The 12,753-nt window shown below is 46.1% G+C and overlaps 1 protein-coding gene across 2 annotated transcripts in view; it reads left to right on the forward strand.

Annotated features, from left to right (window-relative positions):
• The window catches only part of LOC115102848 (kelch-like protein 24), a 64,188-nt gene that overhangs the window by 35,581 nt on the left and 15,854 nt on the right, over positions 1-12,753 (forward strand). For both annotated transcript variants that reach the window (XM_029623222.2, XM_029623221.2), the window contains one exon: positions 4,801-4,989. In XM_029623222.2, coding sequence (XP_029479082.1) covers positions 4,801-4,989 — 189 coding nt within the window. The remainder of the gene's footprint in view (positions 1-4,800; positions 4,990-12,753) is intronic.

A 12,753-nucleotide genomic window follows, 5' to 3' on the forward strand; every position in this document is an offset into this window, starting at 1 on the left:
AAGCCAGTGACTCATCAATGCCATCGGAAGAATCCCCGGAACATATTCCAGTCTGTGCTAGCAAAAAAGTCCTTTAGCTTAGCATCTGCTTCATCTGACCACTTTCTTATTGACCGAGTCACTGTGGCATGTCAAGAAGCTGTTTAAACAGCATGATCATTACACAGGTGCACCTTGTGTTGGGACAATAAAAGGCCACACTAAATGTGAAGATTTGTCATACCACTCAATGCCACAGATGTCTCAAGTTTTAACGAGAGGGTCTTGACCTGACTGCAGTTTGGCATTGTATCCGACTTCAGTGGGCAAATGCTCACCTTTGATGGCCACTGGCACGCTGGAGAAGTGTGCTCTTCATTGATGAATCCCGGTTTCAACTGTACTGGGCAGATGACAGACAGTGTGTATGGCGTTGTGTGGGCGAGCGATTTGCTGGTGTCGGCGTTGTGAACAGAGTGCCCCATGGTGGCGGTGGGGTTATGGTATGGGCAGGCATAAGCTACGGACAACAAACACAATGCATTTTATCGGTGGCAATTTGAATGCACAGAGGAACAGTGATGAGATCCTGAGGCCCATTGTCGTGCCATTCTTCGGCCCCCATTACCTCTGTACATCAATTCCTGGAAGCTGCAAATGTCCCAGTTCTTCCAAGGTATGTCACCTATTGAGCATTTTTGGGATGTACTGGATTCGTCAACACTCCACAGACCACAGTCAACAACCTGATCAACTCTATGCAAAGGAGATGTGTGAGGCAAATGATTGTCACACCAGATACTGACTGGTTTTCTGATCCACACCCATACCTTTTTTTTGAAAGGTATCTATGGCCAACAGATGCATATCAGTATTCCCAATCGACTGATTTCCTTATATGAACTGTAACTCAGTATAATCTATGAAATTGTTGCATGTTGCGTTTTATATTTTTGTTCTGTGTACATACTATATATCTTCTGTGAGTCATATCTGTTGCATTTGTTTAAGGAGATTATGTGAGATGGAGGGGAAACAGGGGTGTTGGTCTGTCCTGTTGTTAGCAGCATGTGGCTCTGCTTTGACTCCTGTGGGTAGTATGGTGCATGGTTTGAACACAAACACGTACACATACGAACACATCAAATATATATATATTTTTTTGCTTCCCTCTCATTTCTCTTTCCCGCTCTCTGCCTCCTCCCCCATCTCTTTGTCCTTTATTTGTCTCTTGCTTACCTTTCTGTTTCTCTAGAAGTGTCTAGTTCAATTCAATTTTATTTAACGGCTTTTTTTGGCATGGGAAACATTTGTTAACACTGCCAAAGCAAGTGAAGTAGATAATAAACAAAAGTGAAATAAACAATAAAAATTAACAGTAAACATTACACTCACAGAAGTTCCAAAAGAATAAAGACATTTCAAATATCATATTATGTCTATATACAGTGTTGTAACGATGTGCAAAAAGTTAAATTTCAAAAGGGAAAATAAAAATGGATTGTATTTACAATGGTATTAACAAAAGTGTTTGTTCTTCACTGGTTGCCTTTTGCTTGCGGCAACAGGTCTCAAATCTTGCTTGCTGAGATTGTTACACTGTGGTATTTTACCCAGTAGATATGGGAGTTTATCAAAATTGGGTTTGTTTTTCGAATTCTTTGTGGATCTGTCTGATCTGAGGGAAATATGTGTCTCTAATATGGTCATATATTTGGCTGCTCAGTTTCCACCTCATTTTGTGGGCAGTGTTCACATAGCCTGTCTTCTTTTGATAGCCAGGTCTGCCTACGGCGGCCTCTCACAATAACAAGTCTCTGTCTCTTTCCTTTCTTCCTATTTCTCTCTTCCTCTCTACCTCCACCCCCCCTCGTCCTCCCTCGCGATCTCCCTCCCTCTCTTCCTCTCTACCTGCTCACCTGCCTATGTAGAAGAGAGGCAGGAACAGCCAAGAGGCAACAGGTTGCACAAGAGACGTGTTGATGTGTTTGTATATCAGTTGAACCAGTCACTGTCTGCTCTGTCTCTCTGTCTCTCTGGCACAGATCCTTCAGTTTTTCCTCTACCTTCCTGAATGTATATGCTTTGAACCCATTAACATCAACCACCAGGGGACTGTCAAGTTTTAGTCAAATACTACATGGAAAATCTTATTTACCATTGACAATTCTTTCTATTCAGCAGTTCAAAAAGAACAGTTTTGATTTTTTTTTTGCTATTGGATTAAATGGTAGTTAAAATGACTAAATGGTGAGCCCATCATTATCTGATGTATTATTGACTACCATGTTCTCATGCTATTTCACGGAAAACTGCGATTATACATGAATGACTCGGGTGAAAGATATGTGAAACCCAATGAATTCACATTCAAAGGTTCTGAACATGAAATGAGTTTAAATCAGCCATCCATTCCAGACCGGAATTTGGAAATTGGATGTATGTGTGAATGTGCATGTGCGCGTGCGTGCGTACGCGGTGTAGTGTGATTGAGTTGAAGAGCTAGTTCATCTGATGTGATTACTGTCTGCTATGTCTTTCATATATTACCCGTGACACACACACACAAATAGGAGGGTTATGGTGCCAGTTGTAATAAAGTCATATATAGTTGGTTTCTCAAATGACTGCCTCGCCTGGTACACCAACTACTCTCAGACAGAGTTTAGTGTGTCAAATCAGAGGGCCTGTTGTCCGGACCTCTGGAAGTCTATGGGGGTGCCACAGGGTTCAATTCTCGGGCCGACTCTTTTCTCTGTATACATCAATGATGTCGCTCTTGCTGCTGGTGATTCTCTGATCCACCTCTACGCAGACGATACCATTCTGTATACTTCTGGCCCTTCTTTGGACACTGTGTTAACTAACCTCCAGACGAGCTTCAATACCATACAACTCTCCTTCCGTGGCCTCCAACTGCTCTTAAATTCAAGTAAAACTAAATGCATGCTTTTCAACCGATCGCTACCTGCACCTGCCCCCCGTCTAGCATCACTACTCTGGACGGTTCTGACTTAGAATATGTGGACAACTACAAATACCTAGGTGTCTGGTTAGACTGTAAACTCTCCTTCTAGACTCACATTAAGCATCTCCAATCCAAAATTAAATCTAGAATCAGCTTTCTGTTTCACAACAAAGCATCCTCACTCATGCTGCCAAACATACCCTCGTAAAACTGACTATCCTTGACTTCGGCGATGTCATTTACAAAATAGCCTCCACACTCTACTCAGCAAATTGGATGCAGTCTATCACAGTGCCATGCGTTTTGTTACCAAAGCCACATATACTACCCACCACTACGACCTGTATGCTCTCGTTGGCTGGCTCTCGTTGGCTGGCCCTCACTTCATATTCTTCGCCAAACCCACTGGCTCCAGGTCATCTATAAGTCTTTGCTAGGTAAAGCCCAGCCTTATCTTAGCTCACTGGTCACCATAGCAGCACCCACCCGTAGCACGCGCTCCAGCAGGAATATGTCACTGGTCATCCCCAAAGCCATTTCCTCGTCTGGCCGCCTTTCCTTCCAGTTCTCTGCTGCCAATGACTGGAACGAAATGCAAAAATCACTGAAGCTGATGACCCATATCTCCCTCACTAACTTTAAGCATCAGCTGTCAGAGCAGCTTACAGATCATTGCACCGGGACATAGCCTATCTGTAAATAGCCCACCCAACTACCTCATCCCCATACTGTTATTTATTTTGTTGTGCCTTTGCACCCCAGTATCTCTACTTGCACATTCATCTTCTGCACATCTATCACTCCAGTGTTAATGCTAAATTGTAATTATTTTGCCACTATGGCCTATTTATTGCTTTACCTCCCTAATCTTACTTCATTTGCACACATTGTATATAGACTTTTCTATTGTGTTATTGGACTGTACATTTGTTTATACCATGTGTAACTCTGTGTTGTTGTTGATGTCGCACTGCTTTGCTTTATCTTGGTCAGGCCACAGTTGTAAATGAGAACTTGTTCTCAACTGGCCTACCTGGTTAAATAAAGGTGATTTTTTTATATTTTTTATTTTAAAGCATGAATTAGGTCATCTTATACCGTTTACTGGATTGACTGGTTCTACCTCAAGAGGCAGGAACTGGTATACACACATGGAACAGTGGCGTCTTGTAAACAAACCTGTCTCTATGACACAGACAAAGGCACTGTGCATGCATGGGTGCGTGTGTTCGTATGTGTCATACAGTACCAGTAACCAAAGAAGTGTTAAACAAATATAAAATATACGATATATTTGAGATTCTTCAAAGTAGCCACCCTTTGCCTTGTTGCACACTCTTGTCATTCTCTCAACCAGCTTCATGAGGTAGTCACCTGGAATGCATTTCAATGAAGGTCAATTAACTTATAACAAGGCACACATGTTAATTGAAATGCGTTCCAGGTGACTACCTCATGAAGCTGGTTGAGAGAATGCCAAGAGTGTGCAAAACTGTAATCAAGGCAAAGGGTAGCTATTTGAAGAATCTCAAATATAAAATATGTTTTGATTTGTTTAACACTTTTTTGGTTACTGCGTGATTCCATATGAGTTTATTCATAGTTCTGATGTCTTCACTATTATTCTACAATGTAGAAAATAGTAAAATAAAGAAAAACCCTTGAATGAGTAGGTGTGTCCAAACTTTTGACTGGTACTGTATATGCAGTGCTTAGGCAGGATTTTGTGTGTGCACAGGTTGAGCACTCTTGGCAGGGGAATTCTTACCAGAGGTGTTTGTGCATTGTAGCCAATGCAAACGCTAATCAATATTGTTCTAACCACTGTGATTATATGTGTGTTCTCTGTACAGGTCTATGCAGTGGGAGGGTATGACGGTCAGAGTCGTCTGAGTAGTGTGGAGTGCTATGACTCCTTCTCTAACCGCTGGACAGAGGTGGCTCCCATGAAGGAGGCGGTCAGTTCTCCGGCCGTGTCCAGCTGTGCTGGGAAGCTCTTTGTCATCGGGGGAGGGCCCGATGACAACACTTGCTCTGATAAGGTGGGTAGACCCATAGGGTACACCATACACATGGATAACTGGCTAAGATGCACCTTAAACTTTAAACTTAAACTTTGTCATTCAAGAGGAAATTCTTTCCACAGTTCATAACAGTTACGCTTATACAGTACATCAACAACCCTCTGTCTCCACCACCACCACCATCACCACCCCTCCCCTTATACATTCATAACAGTAAACAGGGAATTTGATTTTGGAATCAAGTACTTGTGAGATTTGCGCCTACGCTACACCTCGGTCCAATAACACTGTCTAATAACCCAGACTGACATTACAACACAAGGGTTGAATAAGGTTTATTCAGATCAAGTACAGCGAGTGATACCAGAGTCAGATGAGTCTTACCATGTTTTCCATGTTAAAATAGGCAATATTTTTATGAGGTTTAATGAGACACCTTTTATAGTTCATCAGTTGTCATTGGAGGTGTTGTGACATCAGACAGAGAGCAATATCACCACACCTCCCCATAGTTGGATGGAGGATGGAGGACTAGGGAATGGCCCTATAGCTGGAGGGAGGATGGAGGACTAGGTAATGTATATCACCACACCTCCCCATAGTTGGAGGGAGGACGGAGGACTAGGAAATGGCCCTATAGCTGGAGGGAGGATGGAGGACTAGGTAAGGTATATCACCACACCTCCCCATAGTTGGAGGGAGGACGGAGGACTAGGAAATGGCCCTATAGCTGGAGGGAGGATGGAGGACTAGGCAAGGTATATCACCACACCTACCTATAGTTGGAGGGAGGACAGAGGACTAGGGAATGGCCCTATAGCTGGAGGGAGGATGGAGGACTAGGCAAGGTATATCACCACACCTACCTATAGTTGGAGGGAGGACGGAGGACTAGGGAATGGCCCTATAGCTGGAGGGAGGACGGAGGACTAGGGAATGGCCCTATAGTTGGAGGGAGGATGGAGGACTAGGCAAGGTATATCACCACACCTACCTATAGTTGGAGGGAGGACGGAGGACTAGGGAATGGCCCTATAGCTGGAGGGAGGATGGAGGACTAAGCAAGGTATATCACCACACCTCCCCATAGTTGGAGGGAGGACGGAGGACTAGGAAATGGCCCTATAGCTGGAGGAAGGATGGAGGACTAGGCAAGGTATATCACCACACCTCCCCATGGTTGGAGGGAGGACGGAGGACTAGGGAATGGCCCTATAGCTGGAGGGGGGATGGAGGACTAGGTAAGGTATATCACCACACCTCCCCATAGCTGGAGGGAGGACGGAGGACTAGGGAATGGCCCTATAGCTGGAGGGAGGATGGAGGACTAGGGAATGTATATCACCACACCTTCCCATAGCTGGAGGGAGGACGGAGGACTAGGGAATGGCCCTATAGCTGGAGGGAGGATGGAAGACTAGGCAAGGTATATCACCACACCTCCCCATAGTTGGAGGGAGGACGGAGGACTAGGGAATGGCCCTATAGCTGGAGGGAGGATGGAGGACTAGGCAAGGTATATCACCACACCTACCTATAGTTGGAGGGAGGACGGAGGACTAGGGAATGGCCCTATAGCTGGAGGGAGGATGGAGGACTAGGCAAGGTATATCACCACACCTACCTATAGTTGGAGGGAGGACGGAGGACTAGGGAATGGCCCTATAGCTGGAGGGAGGATGGAGGACTAGGCAAGGTATATCACCACACCTCCCCATAGTTGGATGGAGGATGGAGGACTAGGCAATGGCCCTATAGCTGGAGGGAGGATGGAGGACTAGGTAAGGTATATCACCACACCTCCCCATAGTTGGAGGGAGGACGGAGGACTAGGAAATGGCCCTATAGCTGGAGGGAGGATGGAGGACTAGGTAAGGTATATCACCACACCTCCCCATAGTTGGAGGGAGGATGGAGGACTAGGAAATGGCCCTATAGCTGGAGGGAGAATGGAGGACTAGGCAAGGTATATCACCACACCTACCTATAGTTGGAGGGAGGACAGAGGACTAGGGAATGGCCCTATAGCTGGAGGGAGGATGGAGGACTAGGCAAGGTATATCACCACACCTACCTATAGTTGGAGGGAGGACGGAGGACTAGGGAATGGCCCTATAGCTGGAGGGAGGACGGAGGACTAGGGAATGGCCCTATAGTTGGAGGGAGGATGGAGGACTAGGCAAGGTATATCACCACACCTACCTATAGTTGGAGGGAGGACGGAGGACTAGGGAATGGCCCTATAGCTGGAGGGAGGATGGAGGACTAGGCAAGGTATATCACCACACCTCCCCATAGTTGGAGGGAGGACGGAGGACTAGGAAATGGCCCTATAGCTGGAGGGAGGATGGAGGACTAGGCAAGGTATATCACCACACCTCCCCATGGTTGGAGGGAGGACGGAGGACTAGGGAATGGCCCTATAGCTGGAGGGGGGATGGAGGACTAGGTAAGGTATATCACCACACCTCCCCATAGCTGGAGGGAGGACGGAGGACTAGGGAATGGCCCTATAGCTGGAGGGAGGATGGAGGACTAGGGAATGTATATCACCACACCTCCCCATAGCTGGAGGGAGGACGGAGGACTAGGGAATGGCCCTATAGCTGGAGGGAGGATGGAAGACTAGGCAAGGTATATCACCACACCTCCCCATAGTTGGAGGGAGGACGGAGGACTAGGGAATGGCCCTATAGCTGGAGGGAGGATGGAGGACTAGGCAAGGTATATCACCACACCTACCTATAGTTGGAGGGAGGACGGAGGACTAGGGAATGGCCCTATAGCTGGAGGGAGGATGGAGGACTAGGCAAGGTATATCACTACACCTCCCCATAGTTGGAGGGAGGACGGAGGACTAGGGAATGGCCCTATAGCTGGAGGGAGGATGGAGGACTAGGCAAGGTATATCACCACACCTACCTATAGTTGGAGGGACGACGGAGGACTAGGGAATGGCCCTATAGCTGGAGGGAGGATGGAGGACTAGGCAAGGTATATCACTACACCTCCCCATAGTTGGAGGGAGGACGGAGGACTAGGGAATGGCCCTATAGCAGGAGGGAGGATGGAGGACTAGGCAAGGTATATCACCACACCTACCTATAGTTGGAGGGAGGACGGACGGAGGACTAGGGAATGGCCCTATAGCTGGAGGGAGGATGGAGGACTAGGCAAGGTATATCACCACACCTACCTATAGTTGGAGGGACGACGGAGGACTAGGGAATGGCCCTATAGCTGGAGGGAGGATGGAGGACTAGGCAAGGTATATCACCACACCTACCTATAGTTGGAGGGAGGACGGAAGGCTAGGGAATGGCCCTATAGCTGGAGGGAGGATGGAGGACTAGGCAAGGTATATCACCACACCTCCCCATGGTTGGAGGGAGGACGGAGGGCTAGGGAATGGCCCTATAGCTGGAGGGAGGATGGAGGACTAGGCAAGGTATATCACCACACCTACCTATAGTTGGAGGGAGGACGGAGGACTAGGGAATGGCCCTATAGCTGGAGGGAGGATGGAGGACTAGGCAAGGTATATCACCACACCTCCCCATGGTTGGAGGGAGGACGGAGGGCTAGGGAATGGCCCTATAGCTGGAGGGAGGATGGAGGACTAGGCAAGGTATATCACCACACCTACCTATAGTTGGAGGGAGGACGGAGGACTAGGGAATGGCCCTATAGCTGGAGGGAGGATGGAGGACTAGGCAAGGTATATCACCACACCTACCTATAGTTGGAGGGACGACGGAGGACTAGGGAATGGCCCTATAGCTGGAGGGAGGATGGAGGACTAGGCAAGGTATATCACCACACCTACCTATAGTTGGAGGGAGGACGGAGGACTAGGGAATGGCCCTATAGCTGGAGGGAGGATGGAGGACTAGGCAAGGTATATCACCACACCTCCCCATGGTTGGAGGGAGGACGAAGGGCTAGGGAATGGCCCTATAGCTGGAGGGAGGATGGAGGACTAGGCAAGGTATATCACCACACCTACCTATAGTTGGAGGGAGGACGGAGGACTAGGGAATGGCCCTATAGCTGGAGGGAGGATGGAGGACTAGGCAAGGTATATCACCACACCTACCTATAGTTGGAGGGACGACGGAGGACTAGGGAATGGCCCTATAGCTGGAGGGAGGATGGAGGACTAGGCAAGGTATATCACCACACCTACCTATAGTTGGAGGGACGACGGAGGACTAGGGAATGGCCCTATAGCTGGAGGGAGGATGGAGGACTAGGCAAGGTATATCACCACACCTACCTATAGTTGGAGGGACGACGGAGGACTAGGGAATGGCCCTATAGCTGGAGGGAGGATGGAGGACTAGGCAAGGTATATCACCACACCTACCTATAGCTAGATGGAGGAATAGTGAAGGGCCAGGACTACAGTGGTGGTCATTATGGATCAAATCCAATCAAATTTTTGTTGGTCACATACACATGGTTAGCAGAGATGCTTGTTATTCTAGTTCCGACAGTGCAGTAATATCTAACAAGTAATCTAAAAATTCCCCAACAACTAACTAATACACACAAATCTAAAGGGGTGAATGAGAATATGTACATGTAAGTATATGGATGAGCGATGGCCAAGCAGCATAGGCAAGGTGCAATAGATGGTATAAAATACAGTATATAAAGTCGGAAGTTTACATACACTAAGGTTGGAGTTATTAAAACTTGTTTTTCAACCACTCCACAAATTTCTTGTTAACAAACTATAGTTTTGGCAAGTCGGTTAGGACATCTACTTTGTGCATGACACAAGTAATATTTCCAACAATTGTTTACAGACAGATTATTTCACTTATAATTCACTGTATCACAATTCCAGTGAGTCAGAAGTTACATACACTAAGTTGACTTTAAACAGCTTGGAAAATTCCAGAAAATGTCATGGCTTTAGAAGCTTCTGATAGGCTAATGACATCATTAGAGTCAATTGGAGGTGTACCTTTGTACCTTTGCTTGACATCATGGGAAAATCAAAAGAAATCAGCCAAGACCTCAGAAGAAAATGGTAGACCTCCACAAGTCTGGTTCATCATTGGGAGCAATTTCCAAATGCCTGAAGGTACCACCTTCATCTGTACAAACAATAGTATGCAAGTATAAACACCATGGGACTACGCAGCTGTCATACCGCTCAGGAAGGAGACGTGTTCGGTCTCCTAGAGATGAACGTATTTGATGTGAAAAGTGCAAATCAATCCCAGAACAACAGCAAAGGACCTTGTGAAAATGCTGGAGGAAACAGGTACAAAAGTATCTATATCCACAGTAAAACGAGTCCTATATCGACATAACCTGAAAGGCCGCTCAGCAAGGAAGAAGCCACTGCTCCAAAACCGGCATAAAAAAAGCCAGACTACAGTTTGCAACTACACATGGGGACAACGATCATACTTTTTGGAGAAATGTCCTCTGGTCTGATGAAACAAAAATAGAACTGTTTGGCCATAATGACCATCGTTATGTTTGGGGTAGGCTTGCCAGCCGAAGAACACCATCCAAACCGTGAAGCATGGGGATGGCAGCATCATGTTGTGAGGGTGCTTTGCTGCAGGAGGGACTGGTGCAATTCACAAATAGATGGCATCATGAGGTAGGAAAATGTTACATTTTGTGGATATATTGAAGCAACATCTCAAGACATCAGTCAGGAAGTTAAAGCTTGGTTGCAAATGGGTCTTCCAAATGGACAATGACCCCAAGCATACTTCCAAAGTTGTGGAAAAATGAATTATGGACAACAAAGTCAAGCTATTGGAATGGCCACCACAAAGCCCTGACCTCAATCCCATAGAACATTTGTGGGCAGAACTGAAAAGGCGTGTGCGAGCAAGGAGGCCTACAAACCTGACTGAGTTACACCAGCTCTGTCAGGAGGAATGGGCCAAAATTCACCCAACGTATTGTGGGAAGCTTGTGGAAGGCTACCCAAAATGTTTGACCCAAGTTAAACAATTTCAAGGCGATGCTACCGAATACTAATTGAGTGTATGTAAACTTCTGACCCACTGGGAATGTGATGAAAAAAATAAAAGCTGAAATAAATCATTCTCTCTACTATTATACTGACATTTCACATTCTTAATATAAAGTGGTGATCCTAAGTGACCTAAAACAGGGAATTTTTACTAGGATTAAATGTCCGGAATTGTGAAATACTGAGTTTAAATGTATTTGGCTTAGGTGTCTGTAAGCTTCTGACTTCAACTGTACATTTGATATGAGTAATGTAAGATATGTAAATGTTATTAAAGTGGAATCATTTACATTGGCATTGTTTAAAGTGACTAGTAATCCATTTATTAAAGTGTCCAGTGATTGGGTCTCAATGTAGGCAGCAGCCTGTCTGAGTTAGTGATTGCTGTTAAGCAGTCTGGTGGCCTTAAGATAGAAGCTGTTTTTCAGTCTCTCGGTCCCAGCTTTGATGCACCTGTACTGACCTCGCCTTCTGGATGATAGCGGCGTGAACAGGCAGTGGCTCTGGTGGTTGTTGTCCTTGATGATCTTTTTGGCCTTCCTGTGACATTGGGTGCTGTAGGTGTCATGGAGGGCAGGTAGTTTGCCTGGTGATGCGTTGTGCAGACCTCACTACCGTCTGGAGAGCCTTACGGTTGTGGGCGGTGCAGTTGCCGTACCAGGCGGTGATACAGCCCAACAGGATGCTCTCGATTGTGCATCTGTAGAAGTTTGTCAGGGTTTTGGGTGACAAGTCAAATTTCTTCAGCCTCCTGAGGTTGAAGAGGCACTGTTGCGCCTTCTTCACCACACTGCCTGTGTGGGTGGACCATTTCAATTTGTCTGTGATGTGTACACCCAGGAACTTAAAACTTTCCACCTTCTTCACTGCTGTCCCTTCCATGTGGATAGTGGAGTGCTTCCTCTGCTGTTTCCTGAAGTCCCCGATCATCTCCTTTGTTTTGACGATGTTGAGTGAGCACAGAATACAGTGAAGTTAGATTAAACAATATTAGTGATATTATGTCTTGAATATTCCCCATTTTAGCCTATACTATTAGAAATGTGTGGGGCGTTATTTAAAGGAGAAGCTTTAAGTTTGAGGACACACAAAGACTGAAAGTATTGGTGGCAGGCATTTGCCAGAGGATAAAAAATGAGAGCCTTAGAAGTTAGTCAATACAGAATAGTGTGGTTTGAGATGCTGTTAAATTAGACAGTAGTCTTGAACATACACTTTTACTGTATATCACATTTACAGAGAGCAGACAGGGCTTTCCACAGACATGCAGGATGCTGTGTTCATCTACTGTAAGGAACACCCCCTATGGAGACTGTAGACAGCCTTTGTTGGTTAGGTGGCTGGAGCCTGGATGTAAACTGAACTCAAAATCTAGGACAATCATATCTCCTGGAATTAGAGTGGCTGTAGGGTTTCTCTATTCTCTTCTTTGAACCACTGGTGGTGTCTGATACATGCACACAGACACAGACAACAAAGGCTGCAGTGTCTCTGTCTCTGCATCTGTCTCAGGTAGCACAGGGATCACACTTGAGCTGGGTTCTAATTGTTGAATAGCTTTATATCTTGTTGGGTTCTAATTGTTGAATAGCTTTATATCTCATTATCCTGTGTATTCCCAGCAAACATGTCCACATTGGCAAAATGTTGGCCCATGTAGGCTGCCAATATTGGGCCAATGCGCCTTTGTTCATCGACTCCACGTAGGCATTGAGTGTGGCCCAGTGTTTCCCAGTGTTGGCAGCCCATATTAGGTGAAGACAGCCCTCACTTTG

Source organism: Oncorhynchus nerka, linkage group LG20, assembly GCF_034236695.1.
Source record: "Oncorhynchus nerka isolate Pitt River linkage group LG20, Oner_Uvic_2.0, whole genome shotgun sequence".
Lineage (NCBI taxonomy): Eukaryota > Metazoa > Chordata > Actinopteri > Salmoniformes > Salmonidae > Oncorhynchus > Oncorhynchus nerka.